We start from the raw sequence: 19,044 nt of genomic DNA on the forward strand, positions 1-19,044 counted from the left end.
TCACTTTTATAAAAGGCAATAAAAATACAGTAAGGGGATAAACAGCCTGAATCTGAGCTGCTGCTGGGGTTGGGGACAAGAGACAAAGTGAAAGGAACCAAATTAATGCATAAAAAAGTAAGGGAAAACTCAACCTCTGGCTACGTTATGTGGCAAATGATCTGCCAGTGGGGAAAGATACATCTTAATAGCAGCTTTTGAAATGAGATGGATACCATATACAGTGCATTATAAGGCACAGCGTGATCTGAAGCTTAATAAACATGGGGAAATATAAATCTGAAAATAATAAAGACGAAATCAATATTGATAGTTAGAAGTAAAAGTACTGTATTTGCTGTAGTAAACGGTTTTAAGATCCCAGGGAAAAATTTGTTCTAGGAAACCCATAGTAATTTACTATAGTTTCAATATCTGGCACAGCCCCAGCACATTTTGGTGGCATTTATATTGTCACTATAGAAAAATTTAAGAAGCAACAAGGGAGAAAAAAGCCCATTGCTGCTCCCTGGGCAGTGGTAGTGCTGGAAACAAATTCTTTTCACTGGGCACGCAGAGGCTGTGCTGGCATCCTGGCTCATATGGAGCCGCGCAGTGGGATGTCTCCTTCTGCTTAGCTGTCACTGAGCATAATAAGCCGCTTACCTTGTCCTTCCCGGTGTCTCCAGTTACTAAGAATAAGGCATCAAATTCTGATAAGCTACAGAAAAACTTTTTGTGTTTGATGTTTTACTTTAAATGTCTTATTTTCTTATCCTCTGCCCAGGTGACAGATCGCTGTAATGGTAGGTGATGTAACTTATGCTTAACTTTCTTGTCATCTCTGTAATACATTAAATGAAATTTGCTGCTTGAGTAGCAGCAAATTGATAGCCTTGTTGCCCAGCAGATCAAGAGACAGAGGAGGCTGACTCGGTGCTGCCCTTGTTAGTGTTAACACCGAGGTCCATCAGTGCTCCTGACGAGGGAGTGTGGCTCTTCACTCCAATCCCTCGCTCAAAGTCATGGGGGTTTGGAGGAAACTACTTTGACAAGACGGGGCGATGAGCGTGCAGATAGTGGGAGATTGGAGCCTGTTTGCTTATTTTGGAGGGAAGTTTTCTACTGTTTTTTCCATTTTAATATAAGCTACAAGCCACAATGGATGTTTTTTTTAGTGTTGCCTCTCAGTAACCTTCTGCATTTGGACATTAGGAAAAAATTCTTCACCAAAGGTCTCACCAAAAGGAGACCTTGTTGCTCTCTACAACTATCTAAAAGGAGGTTGTAGAGACGTGGGTGTTGGTCTCTTCTCCCAAGTGATAGGGCAAGAGGGAATGGTGTCAAGGGAAGTTTAGATTGCACACTAGGAAAAATTCCTTTGCAGAAAGGGTTATCAAGCACTGACAGAGGCTGCCCAGAGAGGTGATTGAGTCACCATTCCTGGAGGTGTTTAAAAGATGGGTCAATGAGGTGCTTGGGGATACGATTTAGTAGTGGACAGGTGCGGTTGGACTTGATGATCTCATAGGTCTTTTCCAACTTTATGGTTCTATGAAAGGGTTATCAAGCACTGGCAGAGGCTGCACAGGGAGTTGGTGGAGCCACCATCCCTGGAGGTGTTTATAAGATGGGTAGGTGAAGTGCTTAGGGATATGATTTAGTAGTGGACAGGTACGGTCTTTTCCAACCTAGTGATTCACTGGGTTTAGGGAAAGCCTCGTGGCACCCATGCAATGCAGCTCTCTTGTTTGCAGGAACTTGGAATGCTGTCAGAGTGAGATGATCAAACACGTATTTTATGTCAAAGGCCTCCAAATTGAAATGTTTGTGTAGCTTACAAGAGCTGTGCCAGCTGGCATAGGTGCCAGGCAAGAGTGGAAATCACCACCGTGGCTGGAGCTCCAGCAGGACTTAGGCTGGCTGTGGGGCTGAGCCGGGAAGAAAGATTTAGGATAATAATCCTGATCTTTGCTTGAACGTGTCTGTGGGTGCTCAGTGTTCGTCCTCTGGCTGAGCTGAGGCCTGGAGATCATCAGAGAGGATATGGGGGCCAAGTTTGCTGCTGACTTTTGGGTTTTACCTGATTACATGGGTGTCTGGAAGCAATTTTGGACAGAAGTGAGAACTGGCAAGAGGAAGAAGTTGGATTGTGGGCTGATTTGGTGCTCTGGAGCACAGGAACAGGGCTGTCCTGGCTGTACTTGTCTTTTATCCTTTCCATGAGTGGTGGAGTAACCTGAGGAGCATCTCCACCAAGCTGATGTCCCTCTCCTGCTGTTGGAGCAGGAGGTTGGTCTCACTGGCTGCAAATTCACTGCAACCTCGGAATGTTTGCTCCTAAACTGCCCATCCCAGCTTTTTACTGTTTCCTGAGCACACGTGCATCACCTGCATGGTCTGATGGCCACTTGCTGGTGGAAAAAAGGTTGTAGAAACAGCTGGATTTGAGGGATTTCAGGGCTGGCTAAGCTGTGCAGCCCTCAGACTGGGAGCATGCTATCTCCTTGGTGTCATGCTCACAAGCAGAGCTCATCACAGGTCATTTTTGTGCTCGTATTTTACCAGAGCCTCAGGAGCAACCTCCCTGCTGCAGTGCTTACATAGCTGGCAGGAGACCCGGGGTTTATTTTCTGCAAAAGGTTGAAAGTTACTTGGGGGCAATGGTGTCCTCTGCGTTTAATTATTATTTCTTAAAAGCCTGAGATATGTGGCTCCCCGTGGAGGTGTGCAGGTTGAGTATCAATGGTCGTAAACCATGCCAGAAGAAAAAATGTGAGCTGCTCACTGCTAGCGAATGGACTTTAAATCAACAACTGAAGCAGTATCGGTTCATAAAACCAGGATTTTTTTAGCCTTGAAGACAGAGGTACTTTAAATTCCAGCCTTCAGGTTCACTGATCTGCTGGAGAACAAACATAAAACTTCACCGAGAAGAACCTGACATCAGCACATATTTTTTTTGTGCCCGGAGTATTCAAGGTAGCCCTTTTGGTTTTGCTCACTGCTTATGACATTTCCTTGTATTACAATGATCTCGGCAGCAGCAGGAGGAAAAACTTATGACCCAGATGCTGCAGAAGGGGGAATTATTTACTGCGACAACTGAGACTCGTCGAGACGTGGTGGTTGGTTGCAGTGGAAATGGCAGGCGAGGCGCTGGAGGTGGAGAGCTTGCTCCTTGTCAAGGCTGACAGGGCACTGCTGTTGATGGATAGAGTTCTCTTGTCCTTTCAGATATTACACTAGCTTTTAATTGACACTTGGCCTCTTCACAGTGCTCTGTTGCTCTGTCTACACAATATGTTATGTAGATGAGTTTAATGGTGATGTTTACCTGGGATGGTATTGATTACAAGGTTTAATTCAGTAGATGGCATACGCATCTATTCAAACCGGTGGAATCTGATCTCAAGCCGTGGTGGGGAGGCGCCTGTGGGCTTTGCTGGGGCTACGAGACCCTTCTCAACCTGCTGGCAATTGCCCTGGCACCCTGGTCCTGCACAGCCCTTGCCGCTGCTCCTTGCTCAGGGACCTGGAAATCCGCTCGCCTAAATCCTTGGCGGGTGGGCTGGCTTTGGGTCATCCATGTCCTGCATGTTTTGCATTTATCTGCAGTCTGCTTTGGGCTCACGAGCTTCCTCAGCCTTCCTCCAATTTTGCTTTCCTTTGTCTGTAGTTTTTGAGGTTTTGTTGTTCCTTTTTTTCCCAGCACAGCTTCCCACGTGCACCAAAAGGCCAATAATCACAGCAGAGAATTTTCAAACATAGCACATCTAAATAAGCAACACAATTTTTCCAGCCTATTTAATATTTCCCCATGTAAAATGCACAGATGTATCTGCAGAAAAAGTGGTAGAATACCGGTTTACACAGGTTTTTAATCAAACCTCTTGGAAGACGATGACCTCTCTGCCTAGCACTTGGTGGACCAGGTATTCCCATGTGGGTCTAGGACTACTTTCTGTGACCAACCACCTGTGGGACAGCTCCCCACGGCCCGCTCTCCAAGGGGAGAACTCAAACCCTCTCAACGTAAAGCTGGCTGCAGAGAGTTGCCCCTTTTTGTTCCCATGTTGTGTCCTGGACCTACGTTCAACCTGCTGGCAGCTTCCAAGGATGGCAGCTAAACACCCCTTGGTGTCACCGCTAGAAGACATCAAGTTATCAGGGTCTGTTTGTTTTATTCCCAGGTTCCAGCCAGCAGCCGGGTTGATGGAGAGAATCCAAGCTATAGCTCAAAATGTCTCAGACATCGCAATAAAAGTGGATCAGATTCTCCGGAACAGCCTCCTGAATGGGAAAGGTGAGTGTCCTTGGGCATCCCCATGCTCCAAACCTCCTACACTTTACACAGTTGCAATAGGGAGATCCGGACAAGCCTGCCTTGACAAACTTGGTAAAAAGGCAGGGGAATAGATGCTGATCTGAGTTAACCCAGCTCACTCCTGTCTGCAGGATTAAGTAGGAGACATGAAGCTCTATGGCAGACCTCCTAGGGCTGTTTGTGCCTAACTCTATGTGGATGCAGCGCATGGTCACACCATCTCTTTGAGGGAGAGGAGGTCCTGAGTGTGGTCTGAGCCGTTTTGGAGGTTTTCAGGGAAGGTGGCTGCATAAGGAACCACCTTCCATGGCCTTGTACAGCAGTAATCTTGTAAAAGCCTTGCCTCGCTTGGCCCAGGAGGACTCAGGAGTGGGTGACATCAGTCTACAGAGGAGCAAGACCTAGGACACTCGTGCCCACAAGGAGGAGGAATGGTGACAAATCTGAATTGCTGTCAGAAGTAACAGCACAAACACCTGGATAGAAAAATGTGGTGGTTTGGATCCAAAGCCGAGGGGCGGGGATCCAGAGCCAGCAGAGACATTCCCGTTCCAGCCTGGCAGTGCTGTGAGGGCAGCTGGGCTCTCCAGATGTTTCTTCATATGGCTGCATGTTTCCCAGGATTTGGGCTGGCATCATCATGTAGAAGATGCTTCCATTGCCTCTTCCGCCTCATAATTTTTTGGTTATAGGCAAAGGAGGGCTTATGGGTAGGGAGTTGTCTTTTATGGATCCAACCACAGAGGAAGAAAAGATCCTATTATTTTTTTAGCCACTTTTGTGCCTAAATCTGGGGCTGACCCTGGGAGCTGAGGCTTCCGCAACAGCTCAGCAGGACAATTTCTACTGCAAGTTTACAGCACAAAGGCTGTCGAGTGCTTCCTAGATACTGCAACCTGCTTATGGGATGATTAACAGGAGCGTGGATAGGTGGGGCCCAGGGTCTGGACGAGGCTGAGAGCAGCAGGGAGGTGCTTTAAAGTGACCTGCTGAGATTTAGGAAAGATGATTACACTTGCAGTGTTGAAGCGGGGCTGGGGGGTTTCCTCTGTTTCCTCCTTGACCTTGGGAAGATGCTTCACACCTTGGTGTCCTGCTCTGTCAAGTGGGATGGGGCTGTCTGCTGGCCCAGTTGCGGTGCTGATGAACATGCTCAGGGACTGGCAGTCCCATCCCCTCCCCTGCCCTCTCCTTTCCCTCCCAGTGTTACTAGCTGCTCTACCAGCATGTCCCGGCTCTCCCCATGCCCAAATTGTCTTTCTGCAGTGATGGACGGCAGGAGGGACCAGTGCGAGGTGCCCAGGGACCCCAAGTACCCTGACTGTGCTGGCAAAGTGGAGGTGAGTTGGGGTTCCCTGTCTGGGAGGGGGTCTTGACCTGTGGTGGAAGCTACTGGGAAGAGCATAAAGCAGTGGCTACGGGGGTTAAACTGGGAAGGGTGAGATGGGGATGCTTCCCAGAATAAAACTGCTCTAGAATGGGAAAGTTACAGCTTGTTGCAAAACGAGGAGCGAAGGCCAAAGACATGGAAAACAGAGCATGGCTCTGCTGCAAGCAGAAAACAAGTGAGGTGTTTGACCTCCTTTGGGAGCCTTTGCTATACAAATTTAACTGTTTTCCCTGAGTAATAAGGCAGATATCTTCAGTTTTAATAGAAGGAAGCACTGAAGCCACAGTCCCCAGAGGTGTGCAGGCAGCAGCAGAATCAGCTCTGAGACCTCCTCTGCCTGCAGCCCTCCCTGCCTGCAGTTTCTGTGTTTAATGACAGAAGCGTGGTGAGGAGAAAGCACTGTCACATTGTCTTTAAATATCTGGAGCGTTAGCTGGTGTCTGGGGAGTAATCTCAGCACTGCACGCAAGAGCATCGTGTTAGAGTGGCCAGGACCTCCATCTCAGATAGGATGTCCTGCCTGACCCAGCCTGCTCTTTACACCTGAATGCAGCCTGGCATTTGGCCCAGAGCACGATTGCTTTGTCAGAGAGCGTATTTACATGAACTAATTAAAAGCATCTCCCCCTTGCCTCCCCTTCCCATCCTCTTGCTTCAAGCTCAGGCTTCTACAGGGTTGAATCTCCCTGTGAAGATGTTGAAGGGTGTATTAAAATGATACCAAGGAGTTGTATTTTCCTCTTTCCCTGATGCTAGGTGTCTTTTCCTTCCGTGATTTGAGTAAATTAGGAATGTAATTTAATTGTGGAAGGCTGTGATTTGGTCTCCTGTCCGGGTGATTTCTACATTTTACATATTGGGCACAGCGACTGCTGAGTAGATTTGGTTTTGTAGTTGAATTAGGAAGAGTCTGGCAAGAGCCCTTGAGGGGATGATAAATCAGTGCTGCGGTCGCTGGTAAAATGTGAAATCATCCTTGGGGACCGCCAGTGGATCTCTGTCTCCTTGCCCTGCTGTGCCTGAAGCAATGAGATCAGCAGCTCAGCTTGCTCCCCAGCAAAGCTAATGAGAAGAAAACCCTGAAGCATGTAATTCCCTAGGAATTAATGACTGTGCCCCTGGGGAAGGCATGTGTTGGTGCTGGGACTGTGCTAGAAACTGAGGGAGCCCCCAGCGAACCCTTCTGGCTCTTTTACTGCCTCGTGTGCCCTGGAGGCACTGGGCTGGTGTACATTGGCCCCAGATGGGTGAACATCAGGACCGTGGCACTGGTGCTGGGTTCGTGCTGGTCTGCAGCCCTTTAGGCCCTCCTGCCCTCTCTTTCTAGCTCCCAGCTAGATAAAAATGATGGAGAAGAGAGGTTGCCCATGACAGGGGCTGCTCACAGGGCTGCATTACCCACTCCTGGGCAGAGGACAAGACCTACATGTTTCTTTGCCCCCTCACAGTGGATGAGGGCCAGGTGGACCTCCGACCCCTGCTATGCATTTTTTGGTGTGGACGGCACCGAGTGCTCATTCCTCATCTACCTCAGCGAAGTTGAGTGGTTCTGCCCTCCTCTGCCATGGCGAAACCGGACAACGGCTTTGCCTTCTTCCCTGCCGCTGCCGCGGGTCCAGGTAAGGTGACGCAGCCTGCATCCTGTCGGTCCTGCGGTCCCTGGGGTAAAACGATGGCTTCAAGGCTGCTGGAAATAAATATTCCGAGAGTCAGTAGTGTCAGCAGGGCCATGATGTGGGTTTTCATAGGATCATAGAACAGTTTGGGTTGGAAGGGATCTCTGAAGCCCATCCAGGCCAACCCCCTGGCAGTGGGCAGGGATACCTTCAACTCCATTAGGTTGCTCAGAGCCCCCTCCAACCTGACCTTGAATGTTTCCAGGGGTGGGGCATCCACCACCTCTCTGGGCAACCTGTGCTGGTGTCTCACCACCCTCAGCATAAAACATTTCTTCCTTATGTCTAGTCAAATCTCCCCTTGTCCTAGTCCAACAGGCCCTGCTAAAGAGTCTGTCCCCACCTTACTTAACAGCCCCCATTAATTACTGAAAGGCTGCAATGAGGTCTCCCTGGAGCCTTCTCTTCAGGCTGGACAACCCTAACTCTCTCAGCCTTTTCCCATATGAGAGGTGTTCCATCTCTCTGATCATCTTTGTGGCCCTTCTCTGGACTGACTTCAACAGGTCTATGTCTTTCGTGTACTGAGGAATCTGGGGTGTCACAAGGTGCTTTGGGTGTATCTCAGCATCTCAGCTGCAATGGACAAACCTCCATCAGCCCTCGTGGCAGCCCAGGGTCTCCTCTCGCGGCTGCTTTCCCTACACTCAAAATGCAGAGCTTTCTCCTTTCCTAGGCAGCTTTCCAGAGTGACATGGCTCACCTCCTGGAGCTGATCGGCACAGGCAAGGAATCCCTCAGCTTCATGAAGAAGAGGATCCGGCACTTGGCCCAGCAGTGGGTGCGGGCAGCTCGACGCCTTGAGCACAAGCTGAAGGGCCGACAAAGGGACCAGAAACATGTACGAGCAAGTTGCACGGGGAGGTCATGGTGGCAAGACAGCAAAGCTGAGCCCTTGGGAACATGGGGAGCAGAGACAGCTGGGATGTGAGCAAGCTAGGAGGAAAGTTCATTTATGGAAGCACATGGGGCTGCAGGGTTCGCCTGTGGTCCGTGGGTGCAGGTCTGCAAGCATTTGGGATGTTGCAGTGCTCATGTTGCTGGATGCTGGGGTGAATTTTGGAGGCAGGTCCTGGTCAGTGAGAGATGGTGTCCAGCCAGTGGACTGCTGTTGGCAGCAGGCAGAGTCTGGCACATCTCCTCTGCGGGGTTGCTGACCCTCCCATGCATGTTTTTGCAGTACCCTGCCCTTCAGTCTCTGTGTGCCAGGAGATCCAGCCCTGGTCCATGGGATGGACCTGGATGTACGTGAGCCTGGTCCCCAGACATAGACCACCAGTCGATGGGAGCTGGTTAACTCTGAGTCTTTGCTAACTGGACATAGATCACTTGTCTATACATCCAAATGATTTCCCTGAGTAATTACAGCCTGACAAGGGAGCTTGAGGGAATAAGGAACCGTAAGTCACTTAGGGCTGGAAAACCCAAACTGTCCCTTTCCCCCAGCACCACCCATCCCAGCACTGACCCCTCTCCTTGTCTTTCCAGATTTTGATCCATATTGGCTTCCTGACGGAGGAATCGGGGGATGTTTTCAGTCCCCGGGTGCTGAAGGGAGGCCCACTGGGTGAGATGGTGCAGTGGGCTGACATCCTAGCTGCTCTTTTCCTCCTCGGACACAGCCTAAGGGTCACAGTCTCCCTGAAAGAGCTGCAGAGGTGGGTGCTGCGGCGTTATGGGTGGCTGGTCCCTCCCAAGAAGGTCTGAATGGTGTGCGTGTTGGTTGCATCAAGGTTTTGTGTGAAAGCATGAGGTATGCAGAGGCTCAGGGGTGGCTTTTCCTCCCACATGTGTCTCGGGCAGCACTGGTGGGTAGGTGCAGACCACCAGCATTGCAGCTAGGATTGATCCCATCCCTCCTGCACCCTGGGGAAGTGGGAAGTATTGGTACAAACTAAGGCTTTACCACAGGGCTGTGCATGGAGCTGATGGGACGTCTGGGGCAGGGCTCTGCGCTGTGGTCCTGGTGCTGGATCTGAGCATCGTTAGTCCCTCGCTGTCAGCACACAGGATCACCCTTGTTCCCTGTTGCCTTCCTAGGGCTGGATGTGGGAAAGGCTCCTGTTTACCCTCCCCACTCCCTAGGGATGCTCTCTGTGGGGCTGCTGGCTGCAGGATGCAGGTGTCCTGCAGGTTACTGGCACTTCCCACCATGCATGACTTTGCTGGTGTTGCTTGAGTGGTGACTCTACTCCCTTCCTTCCTTCCCTCCCTCCCTTCCTGCTCCTCCACGAGACAGGCAGCTGGGGCGTCTGCTAAAAATAACCTGCATCCCTTGCAGGGGGGTGGCAGCCACCAAGGAGTCCCTCCTCAGAAGATGCTGGTGGTGGCCAGGGGACTTGTAGAGGAATTGGCACTTCCACAGAGGGATGGCTGTTTTCTTCCATGGGATAGAGGGTGATGCAGGGTGAAAGTGTGGAAACAGCTATGCTAGGCCACCCTAAAAGCGTCTCTAGGCAGCACTCTGTCTCCAAGAGGGACCAATATTAAATGGAAAAAGTAAGAGGGAGAAGATAACAGTGAGCTGCTTTCCTCTCTGTTGATGCAGTTCTGTTATTATCAGTCTAATGCTGTTGCTCCTGTAACCTCACAAGGTTTCCTTGCCTCTTGTGAGACATTTCAAGAGGAGGGCAAGTGGCAGGGAAAACAAAAATTAAGATGGGTTATAAATCAAGAAAAGCCTGAAGCTGCCTCAGGGACTGGGCAGGTTTTCGGCAATGCTAACCCAGTATTGGCCGCATAATGAGCTGTGCTGAAAAGGGAGTGAAAAAAGCAACAATCCTGGGCAAAAAAAAAAAGAACAACAAAAAACCCCCAACCCAGCCCCTGCGGCATTCAGAATTAATGAACAGAATTAACTTCCAACTAATTAACTCAAAAAATTAATCCTGGTCCTAATGCAGAAGGCAGCAGCTTCTCAAAGAGGCGGGCGTGCATCACGGTGATCACCACGTGGCGTGCTGAGCTAAATTGACGTGCTAAATAATATCCATGTACTCAAGGATGAAAGAAGTTAATGGCTAGGAGGGTTGTGTTGTTGTTGTGTGGTTCTTGTTTGTGTTTTTTAATGAGGAGCCTCACGGCGGTTGTTCAATGAGGGGAAGGAGCTGGCGGAGTCTTAGGGAGGGGGTTTGCAGCATCTGTTTCCCTTTGTGAGTGACTCTGGAGAGAGCTGCGTTGCTGCCTGTAGTATTTCACCTTTCTCAGAAGTGTAGAAGCTTTAAAGTCAGTTGGTAGTGATGGTACATCCTCTTCTGACATGGTTTGGGATGTGTCCCCTGGGATGCCTGGGACACAGCTCCATCTCTTCGCCTTTGTAGCTGCGATGGGGAGCGAGTGAGCTGGGCTGAAGCTCTTGCACTTCTTTTTTGTTCCAGCAGTAGAAATCATCCCCACCTACCCAAGCATGTGTTCTGTGCCTGGCTCTGAGGATGTTTTAAGCGATGGACATCCACGTTGTGGGTCCAGCTCCACATTGATGGGGCTGAGGCCATAGGTGGGTCCCCTCTACCCCTTTGGAGAGCAAACCCAGTGCTTGTTAGGACGCTCCTGCAGCCCATCAAGAGATGGGTTAACATGGGTTTTGGAGGGGGAGCAGAGTTTCCCCCCCCCGAGGGGAGGACCAAGCGGTGCCACCAATCCTGCTCTGTGCTTGCAGACCTCTCAGCAATGTCCCAGCTGATGTGGCACTAGCGGTGGCTCCGAGGAGTGCCGAGATAAGCCTTCATGTGAGCAGGAGTGAGCAGGAGGCTTAGCGGGACACTTGTAATTAATCCCAGGTTGTGCTAATAGTTAATCTTGCTTACTTCATTAAAGCCTGGAGGGGACTTGACCTGTAGCTGTGACTTTGGGCAGGGGTTGGCAGGCAGAGAGCCGAGGGATGTGCGAGGGGCTGGGCTGCAGGGATGAATCAAAGCTGAAAACCAGTCACGGTGGAAGGGTCAGCACAAATACTCTGATTTCTTGTCCCTCCTGCCCCCGTGCAACCTCCTGAAGAAGCAAAGCTTTACTCCGCTGTAGACCAGGGCTACATTTGTCCTCTCCTGTCCCAGGTGTCTCTTGCTGGACTTGCAGCAGGGCAGGCACTGGTGTCAGAGTGGGTTTGAGGATATTTTGCTCCAGCAATTTAAATGTTGAGTCCACTTCTTGTTTATTTTTCTTTGGCACTCCCTGCCTTTTTCATGGCTCAGAGCTGTAGTTCCTCCTGCCCAGGAGAGCAAAAGCTGGTGCCAATAAATTATTCAGCACAGAATAACTTCTTTCCTGGTTTGTTTTTTGTCTCTTCAAATTTCCGAGATGATTTTTCTATGCATATTGATCATTGGCAAGGGATCACTGGAAGGTTTGCCTGCCTACACTTCAGCCTGTAGTTCATTATTAGCATCTGTATTGATTGCAATGCAGCAGTGCTGGGAGGTGGTGGTCAGGGTTGAGTCCAAAATCCTGGGGATCAGGCAATTGAGGAGGAAAAGTCAGGCACTGGTCCAAAAAAAATGGTGATGGAGGGCTGGAGGTGAAAACAGGTTGGGAGTGCGACCTTGTGTGCTGGGCACCTCTCCCTGCCGAGGGGCTCCAGTGGGGAGGGCAGCAGGTGCCAGGCAGAGTAGCAAGGGTGTGAAATGATTCTTCCACTGGTTTCAGGGACCAGCGCTAATCTGGAATGAAACCAAAGAGCTCTGGGTATCTGCAGGCTTGTTCCATGGCTCGACTGGCACTGTTGAAGTGCCTCTGTGAAGTCTGAGATCAAACCCACTGAACCCAGTTCTGCTTTTCCAGGGCTAGCTTATCTAGCTTAGCTTTTGCCCGCTATAGACCTTAAAGACCTGTGAATTCTGCTGGTGTGTCCTACCAGGGGCTTGTTTTTCTACTAAGTGCAGATGTTTGTCCTCTTTTGCATTTCCTGGTGAATTTGTGACCTGCTTCTGATGTGTCTTGACAGGCAAGGGGTGAGCCACAGGATTATTTGGTGGCTGTTGCAAAGCATCACTGCCTGTGTAGCTCCCCAAGAGGAAAGCAAAGCATCGAGCTGGAGCAGGGAGTCAAGATTGTGCTGGGTGGGTAGGTGCTGTGGAGGGAGCTGGCTGCATTTTGAGCCCTATCTTGAAGCAAGGAGGGAAGAAACGTCCCAAATCTGAATGCAAACACTTTATTCTTGCTGAAGACCCCTTGTGCTGCTTTGTTAGCCCAAATGTGCTTCCAGGGAAGTGAGAATCAAGGCCAGTGTGTGTTGCTTGATTGGAGAGGAGTGGGAAGTGCCTGAAAGACCTGAGCTGGGTTGTTAATGAGGCAGCTTAGAAGCAGATGTTGGAAAACTACAATCCGTGCCTTTGGAGCGATGGCTGTGCTGGTGCAGTAGCTGCAATAAGCTGAGCCTCTTCCTCTGGAGAAGAGGAACTATGGGCGCTGAAGGGACCTCCAGCTCCTACTTCTGACCTTAGGACATGGGAACGGTCATGTCAGAAACTCCAGCTGCTTTTGTGGGGCTAAGTCTTGGGAAGACAGGGGTGCAGTGCTGTGAGCTGCTGGAGCAGCAGGGACTATTGATCTCAGAGACGCTGAAAGGTACTTTTTACAATGGTCCCCTTGAAATTAACTGCTCATAAGGCAGGACAGAAAGTCGAAGAAAACAGGATTTGATGCCTTGTGGGGATTGGGGCTTTTCAAAGTGTTCTTGGAGCTTAATTGCTCTGATGTCAAGTTCTGGACTCCTAATACCGGCCCTGGAAAAACACTTAATTTTCAGCCCTTGCTTGTATCCCATGCTGGCAGCCCTTTCCCTGCCAAGCGGTGCCTGTGGCCAGTGTGTGGTTTGGGTCACGAGCTGCATTCCGTGTGCCAGGGCAGTGTGGAGGGGACGACTCAGCTCTCGCTGCTGTCCTCTCATTGCCTGGCACATATATAATCATAGCTGCTATTTCCTTGCGCTTTCCACAGTCACTGAGGTGAGGTCAGCCTGCAAAAAGGGCTGTTCAAATGGAAGTGCAATGTCCAGACGGAGGCATTTCTAATTATTTTCTGGCAGATAAAAGCTGTCTTTCTGCCTTGCATCTGTTCGCGTGGAAACTCACACAATGCCCAGGCTCCAGGCTTCACCTTCCCTTGCCAGTTGGCAAATAGAGTCCTGACATTGCGTGGAATTGCTTGTGGAAACAGCCAGCAGTGACCAATTGTGTGTGGTCCTGGTGGAGCTGTGTGGTGTGGCTGTGGGATTTATCGCTTCCATGCTGGTGGGAAGGAAACCTCAGCCTTTAATGTAGCATCAGATGTTCCTGTTACTGTGTTGAACAGGCTTTGGTGTTCCTGCTGGGACATGTTTGCATACAAGATGCTGTGGGCTTCAGAAGGGCTGGATACGGGTCTCAGTGGGAGCTGAGGATGATGCCTCTGATAACGGGCACTCAACCACTGCCACCCCATGTAAAGACAGAGATGATGAAGACTGAACCAAGGGGCTGCACAAATGCTGGACCCACCCCCAGCCCCGTGTGTCTGAGCTTTATTGGATTCTCCAGTATGTAGTTTAATTGGGAAATGTTTCCAGCAGATGTATCTTAGCTGACGGGGTAGCCAGGGTTCTGGGACATTAGTGGATAGAAATCAGCTTTCTTCTAGTGGTGTCCATGAAGATTTGGCTAAAACTGCCCATTAATTTTGAGCTTCTGGAGCAGTTGAGACAGAAGGGACAGCCCTTCTATCTGAGGGTGTGCCCAGGTGTCACAAGCACATGAGCGCTCAGCTTCTGCTGCTCCCCAGAGGAGCCCAAGTATTTATTTCCCCTTCCTGGGAAGTTTCTTCATTATTTGCCGAATTTCTGACCACAAAGTGCTGTTTGCTCGGTCTTGTGCTTCCCCAGGGTCTGACTCTGCCTGGCCGGGAGGGTGGGTCTCACGGGTGGATGGAGAATCCCACCACCCCTCTGACTCTTCCTCCCCTCTCCCAGCAGGCTCAGCTGTTTGCAGAGTTGCAGCCCTGTAGCTCTGCAATTCAAAGCTGAGGGCATAGAAACAAGACTGCAAAAGCTGCTCCCTTTAATTACAGCAGCTTCCCAGCACCTCTGAGGAGGCGGCTCAGAGCTTTGCTGGCAGCAGCCACGTGAGGAGCGGGGATGAGCCACCCTGCCAGGGCGCGGAGTGATGGGGAGGGATTTCTTCTACCTTGGAGGGCTTCATTTTGTAGGAAGGTGCATAAATTAGCAGGAATTACCGAACTGTTAAATTGTGCTTATTTGTGAAATGTTTATTTTGTAGCCAAATGATGACTGGCTCACTGGCTTCTTTGCCATCGCAGAAACCTCTGCTTTGAAGCATAAAGGTTATCATATCCTTATTAATTGCTGGGTAATTTATATAAGGTTGATGATCCCTGGCAGGGGGGCAGAGCCCCTCCAGGCTGGTGAGGTCAGGGACGATGGAGGTTTCATCTCACTTGGACAGGGTTCAACCAGGAGCCTGTGGATGAAACTCAGTGTCAGAACTGTCGACTCCTCACTTCTGGAGGCTTTCAATCCCTTTATAAGATGTGAAGCATCCACCAGTTTTCACTCCTCGTGGCTTATCTTTGCAGACCAGAAAATAATACCTTCTGGCTACCCTTGCCCAGACCTGCTGGAGCTGCTGGTGCTCAGCTAAACAGCAAAAACTTGGTATTAGCTTTTTCGGGACATGCTGCAAAAGTTTCCGTCAAATGCTCTGTCCTGCCCCAACAGGAAAACAGGGTTTTGTTGAACCTTGGAAATAAACAAATGAATGGCTGGATAGGGCTGTGTCACACAGGATTGATGATGGGCTAGAGAAATGGTCTAGAAGTGTGTTGCTAAAGTAAAAACATCGCAGGTGGCTTAAAAAGCATACTGTAATTGCTTAAATCCCATGCTTTTTTAAGGATGTTGTGTCCATTCTAGCAAGAGGAAGAACTGGGAGCAGAGGCCAGGCAGTGGGGTGTTCATCTCTCAGGCTCTGATTTGCACTTTAAATTGCTCATAACGGGCTTGTTACAGACCCTGGGGAGCTTCTCGGCCTCAGCTCTGGCACCTTTCATCTCCCAGATAACATCCCTGTGCTTGCTGGGCTCTTGTAGACAGGGAGAAGCTGAGAAAGCAGGAAGGGTAGAAGTTTTCCTCCATTTCCGTTGCTGCAGTCTGCCTTGCTGGTGACAGCAGATGCCAGCAGAGAAGATGCAGTTAGATATAATATAGGATATTAGTCCAGCCTGCTAGCAGATGCCCACAAGATCCATGTAGTGCTGGACGTTTCAGCCTCGGGAGTGATAACATTGAAGGAAACGTTGGGTTAATCTGAAAATAGGTCAACGGGATGTAAAGATAACACCGCAGTCATCTGATTTCAGAGAGCCTGCACCGTGCTCAAGAACAGAATGCATCCCCTGGTTGATTAAAGTCTCTATAAGGGGAAAATAGGAGGAGAAGAAGCTGTTGGAGATTTATTCTGGAGTAGGCACAGCTGGTGGAGGCAGCTGGCGGAGAGGCGAGCTCAGCGCTTGCATCCGCTTGGATTGAAGGTGCTTTGGCTGCTGTTTCCCAAAGGGGAGAAAGGGCTGAGCTCATGCCCTAATCCTGGTGTCAGGATGGGACAAGGAATTCTGTTACCTGGGGCTCCGGAGGTGCTAAGCCTGGGCACTAGCCAGTGGCCATCCTTGGCTGCTCTGGGAGGGGAGGTTTCTCCAGAAGTTGGGATCAAGTGGTTTTCAAAAACAAATCTCTTGGCCGAGAAGAAGGCGTTTGCGCTCATCAATTTTATTTGTGTAATTTCAAGCGCCATTAATAGTACATGGCATGAGGTAAAATCAGGGAAATTTCACTCCAACCATGAGTGAAATTGGGTTTAGTAGAAAATTAGTTGACTTAACTGGCAAATGATGAAAGCCTGAATAAAGAATGTTTAAATAAGGAGGAATGGAAAAAAAAGTACCCCCAACCTCAGAGGTGCAGCCTGAATTTGCATGATTGGAATATTAAAATCAGTGGTTATAAAGTGTTTGGGAAGGATAAGGGGGGTAAAGGAGAGAGATGCTCTACTTCAAAGACACTGGTCTTGCTTTTAGATCTACTCCTGCCTTGCAGCACTGGCACTGGGATTATAGGAGTAAATGGACGTGGCAAGTCCCAAACACGTGGAGAAGGGACGTGTGGCAAATCTTGGTGATGAATGGGAGCAGGGGAAGCCAGATCTGCTCTGCTGAACCAGTGGGAAGTTTTTTGGAAGCTTCAGTATGAGATACGCTAATTGCTGTCTCCTGCAGCCCCTTGTTAAGCTTGGTTAGGGCTTTTTAGAATTACAAGTGGTTTTGTAATGCAGCGGCTTGTGATGTGGACCAGCTAGAGGATGCTGCAAGAGAAGTGCTACGGTTTGGGGAGTTTTACTTAAACACAAGGTTTATGGATGAGCTGAGTTGCTCTGCTGCAGTGCCACGTTTGTGTAAATCAGCAGTGCCATTTGGCTGATGACTGAGAAAAAAGCAGTGTGTATGTGAGCATCACTGTAAAATCCTGGTGGATTTTGCTGGTTTAAAAATTCCCCTTCTGCTTCAGCCTCCCTGGAAGTGGGTGGGTCTCCTTGTTGCCCTATTTCTCATACCAAGGTGCCTGTTGGAGGTGAGAGCCTTTCCGTTCCTGCTCTCTTCCCAATCAACAGTATTGTGTAAAATTGTGCAGAAAAGTGATAAAACCAGAGCCTGTTTCCCCTGCGGCTGACTGGTCCGGGCTGCCCTGAGCTGATGCTTATATTCCTTGTGACAAGAGCAATGAAGCAGCTACAAATGCAGCTCTTTGCCTTAAATTGAAATTCTCTGTTTTTTCCTGGCTTTGGCAAACGGTGTGGTTCCACGTTTACTCACTCTCTGGAGTCACGGTCATGGTCAGGCACCTGGGACGACCCTTCATTGGTCTCAGGTCGAGATGAGGCTGGAAGAAGGATCTTGCTGCCCAACATTCATGGCTTGCAAGCCCTTATGAGAAGAAGAGGGAGATACGACCAGGAGCAGACCAAGAACCATTTATTTTCTCTGTAATGGCCAACAGGTTTCACTTGCCTCGTGTCCCTTTCTGATGACGTTGGTGAAGATCTGTGAGATATTGGAGAGCAAATGCTTATGGTAACTGTATTGCTTCGCTGCTCCCTGGGGGGAAGAACCATTGATTTCCTTTGCAGGTAGCCATGGGATGGGTAGATGAAATGCTGTGCATAGTCATAGGTTTGGGGAAAGGATGAGGACCTTATGGAAGTGCTCCTTGAAGGATGGATCTCTGGGCTACAGATCCATTCCAGTTTCAGCTGAGTGAAAGAGAAAACCCAGGTAGAGCTGGAAAGAAGATTCTCAGGCTCAGAAGGGGAAAAGCAGAGACATTAGGAGAACCAGTAAGAAAAGTCACGGAGTCAAGACTTCGAAACCTGGGAATTTAAAACCTAGTTGGACTTTTTATTCCTAAGAAAAGGGAAAATGCTTACAGGGATGGCTGGGAGAAATTCCTGTCTCCAAATAGGTGCTAGGAGAAAGTGAAGAGCCCAGAAGAAAACACAGATGTCCTGGCAGGCAGGTGCTAAGGGTGAGATTTCACCCTGTCTGAGCTCAGGCTTGAAAAATGAAACATAAATTCCTCAGCCCTGTTACAAGGATGGAGAATGAAATGGGTTGACTGTGTGGTGGGAGCAGGCAGAACCCAGGAGGGCCAGAGGAGCTCAGTGACTTGTTTTTCCATGGGGATGCTGCTGTTGCTGTTTGGGTGTGAGTGGGGTTGTGAGCATGAGGAAGTACTGTCTTTAGGAGGGAAAAAAATAGAAGAACATGGAACCCGAGGAGTGGATCATTTGTATTTCAGAGCAAACTGGTGCTCAGAAATCACAAGTACATGTAACAAGGATTTTTGAGAAACCTGCTGAGGCTGGAAGGTGTCACAGATTTTTTTTCTGAGAAGGAGAAAACATGGTCCAGACGAGCAGATGGGCTGTCAGGCTGACATCAGTGCTACGCTTAGTGGAACAGCTTTGGAGAGAGGGATTTCATCAGTTCACAAAGGTAATTGAAAAAGGAAGGAGACATGCCACAGGTTTACCAGCCTTGTATCATGCCAGATCAATCACACATCACCTTGGCAGCGAGGTAACTGATGATCTTGATAAAGAGATTGCGGTTGATCTTGTTTATCTGGATTTTCATAATGCATTTTATCCACTGGAGGAGGGCTGAGGGTTGCTGTTGTAAGGAGCTGGCTCCAAACCCACTGAGTGAGACCCAGGGTTTGGCTGCCCCAGCTTTACTGCACTGTTTCATAAATGGTACAAAAAGTCAGAAACGTGAATGAATTATGCACAACACCCAAGGACGGGCAGGGCCACCAGTATCGAGGAGAATCTAAGAGTGCTCAGGGATGTGGCCGGTAGCCGTAAGGGCTGGAGTAAGAGCAAGCACACATGGTGTTTGCGCTGGGAAGGATGTGGGGCTGGGAACAGGGAGATTTAGGCTTAACTGGAAGCTTTGCAGAAAGGCAGGAGGGGAGAGAGGTGGCTCAGCAAGTCTGTCACTGATGCAATTGCAGTGAAAACAAACAAAATCTCGTGTCTCTGGCAAGAAGAATTGAGGAGTGTGTGTGTGTGTGTCAGATGAGATGTTGGTGAGCTCTGGCTTGGAATGCTGCGCAAAACCCTCATCATTCATGT

The 19,044-nt window shown here is 49.4% G+C and overlaps 1 protein-coding gene across 2 annotated transcripts in view; it reads left to right on the forward strand.

Annotated features, from left to right (window-relative positions):
* MGAT5B (alpha-1,6-mannosylglycoprotein 6-beta-N-acetylglucosaminyltransferase B) overlaps positions 1–19,044 on the forward strand; it is a 69,806-nt gene that overhangs the window by 34,079 nt on the left and 16,683 nt on the right. For both annotated transcript variants that reach the window (XM_069872294.1, XM_069872292.1), the window contains exons 4-8: positions 4,173–4,285; positions 5,573–5,646; positions 7,145–7,315; positions 8,049–8,213; positions 8,861–9,030. In XM_069872294.1, the coding sequence (XP_069728395.1) occupies positions 4,173–4,285; positions 5,573–5,646; positions 7,145–7,315; positions 8,049–8,213; positions 8,861–9,030 (693 nt within the window). The remainder of the gene's footprint in view (positions 1–4,172; positions 4,286–5,572; positions 5,647–7,144; positions 7,316–8,048; positions 8,214–8,860; positions 9,031–19,044) is intronic.

The sequence above is a fragment of the Phaenicophaeus curvirostris genome, chromosome 19, assembly GCF_032191515.1.
Source record: "Phaenicophaeus curvirostris isolate KB17595 chromosome 19, BPBGC_Pcur_1.0, whole genome shotgun sequence".
Classification (NCBI taxonomy): domain Eukaryota; kingdom Metazoa; phylum Chordata; class Aves; order Cuculiformes; family Cuculidae; genus Phaenicophaeus; species Phaenicophaeus curvirostris.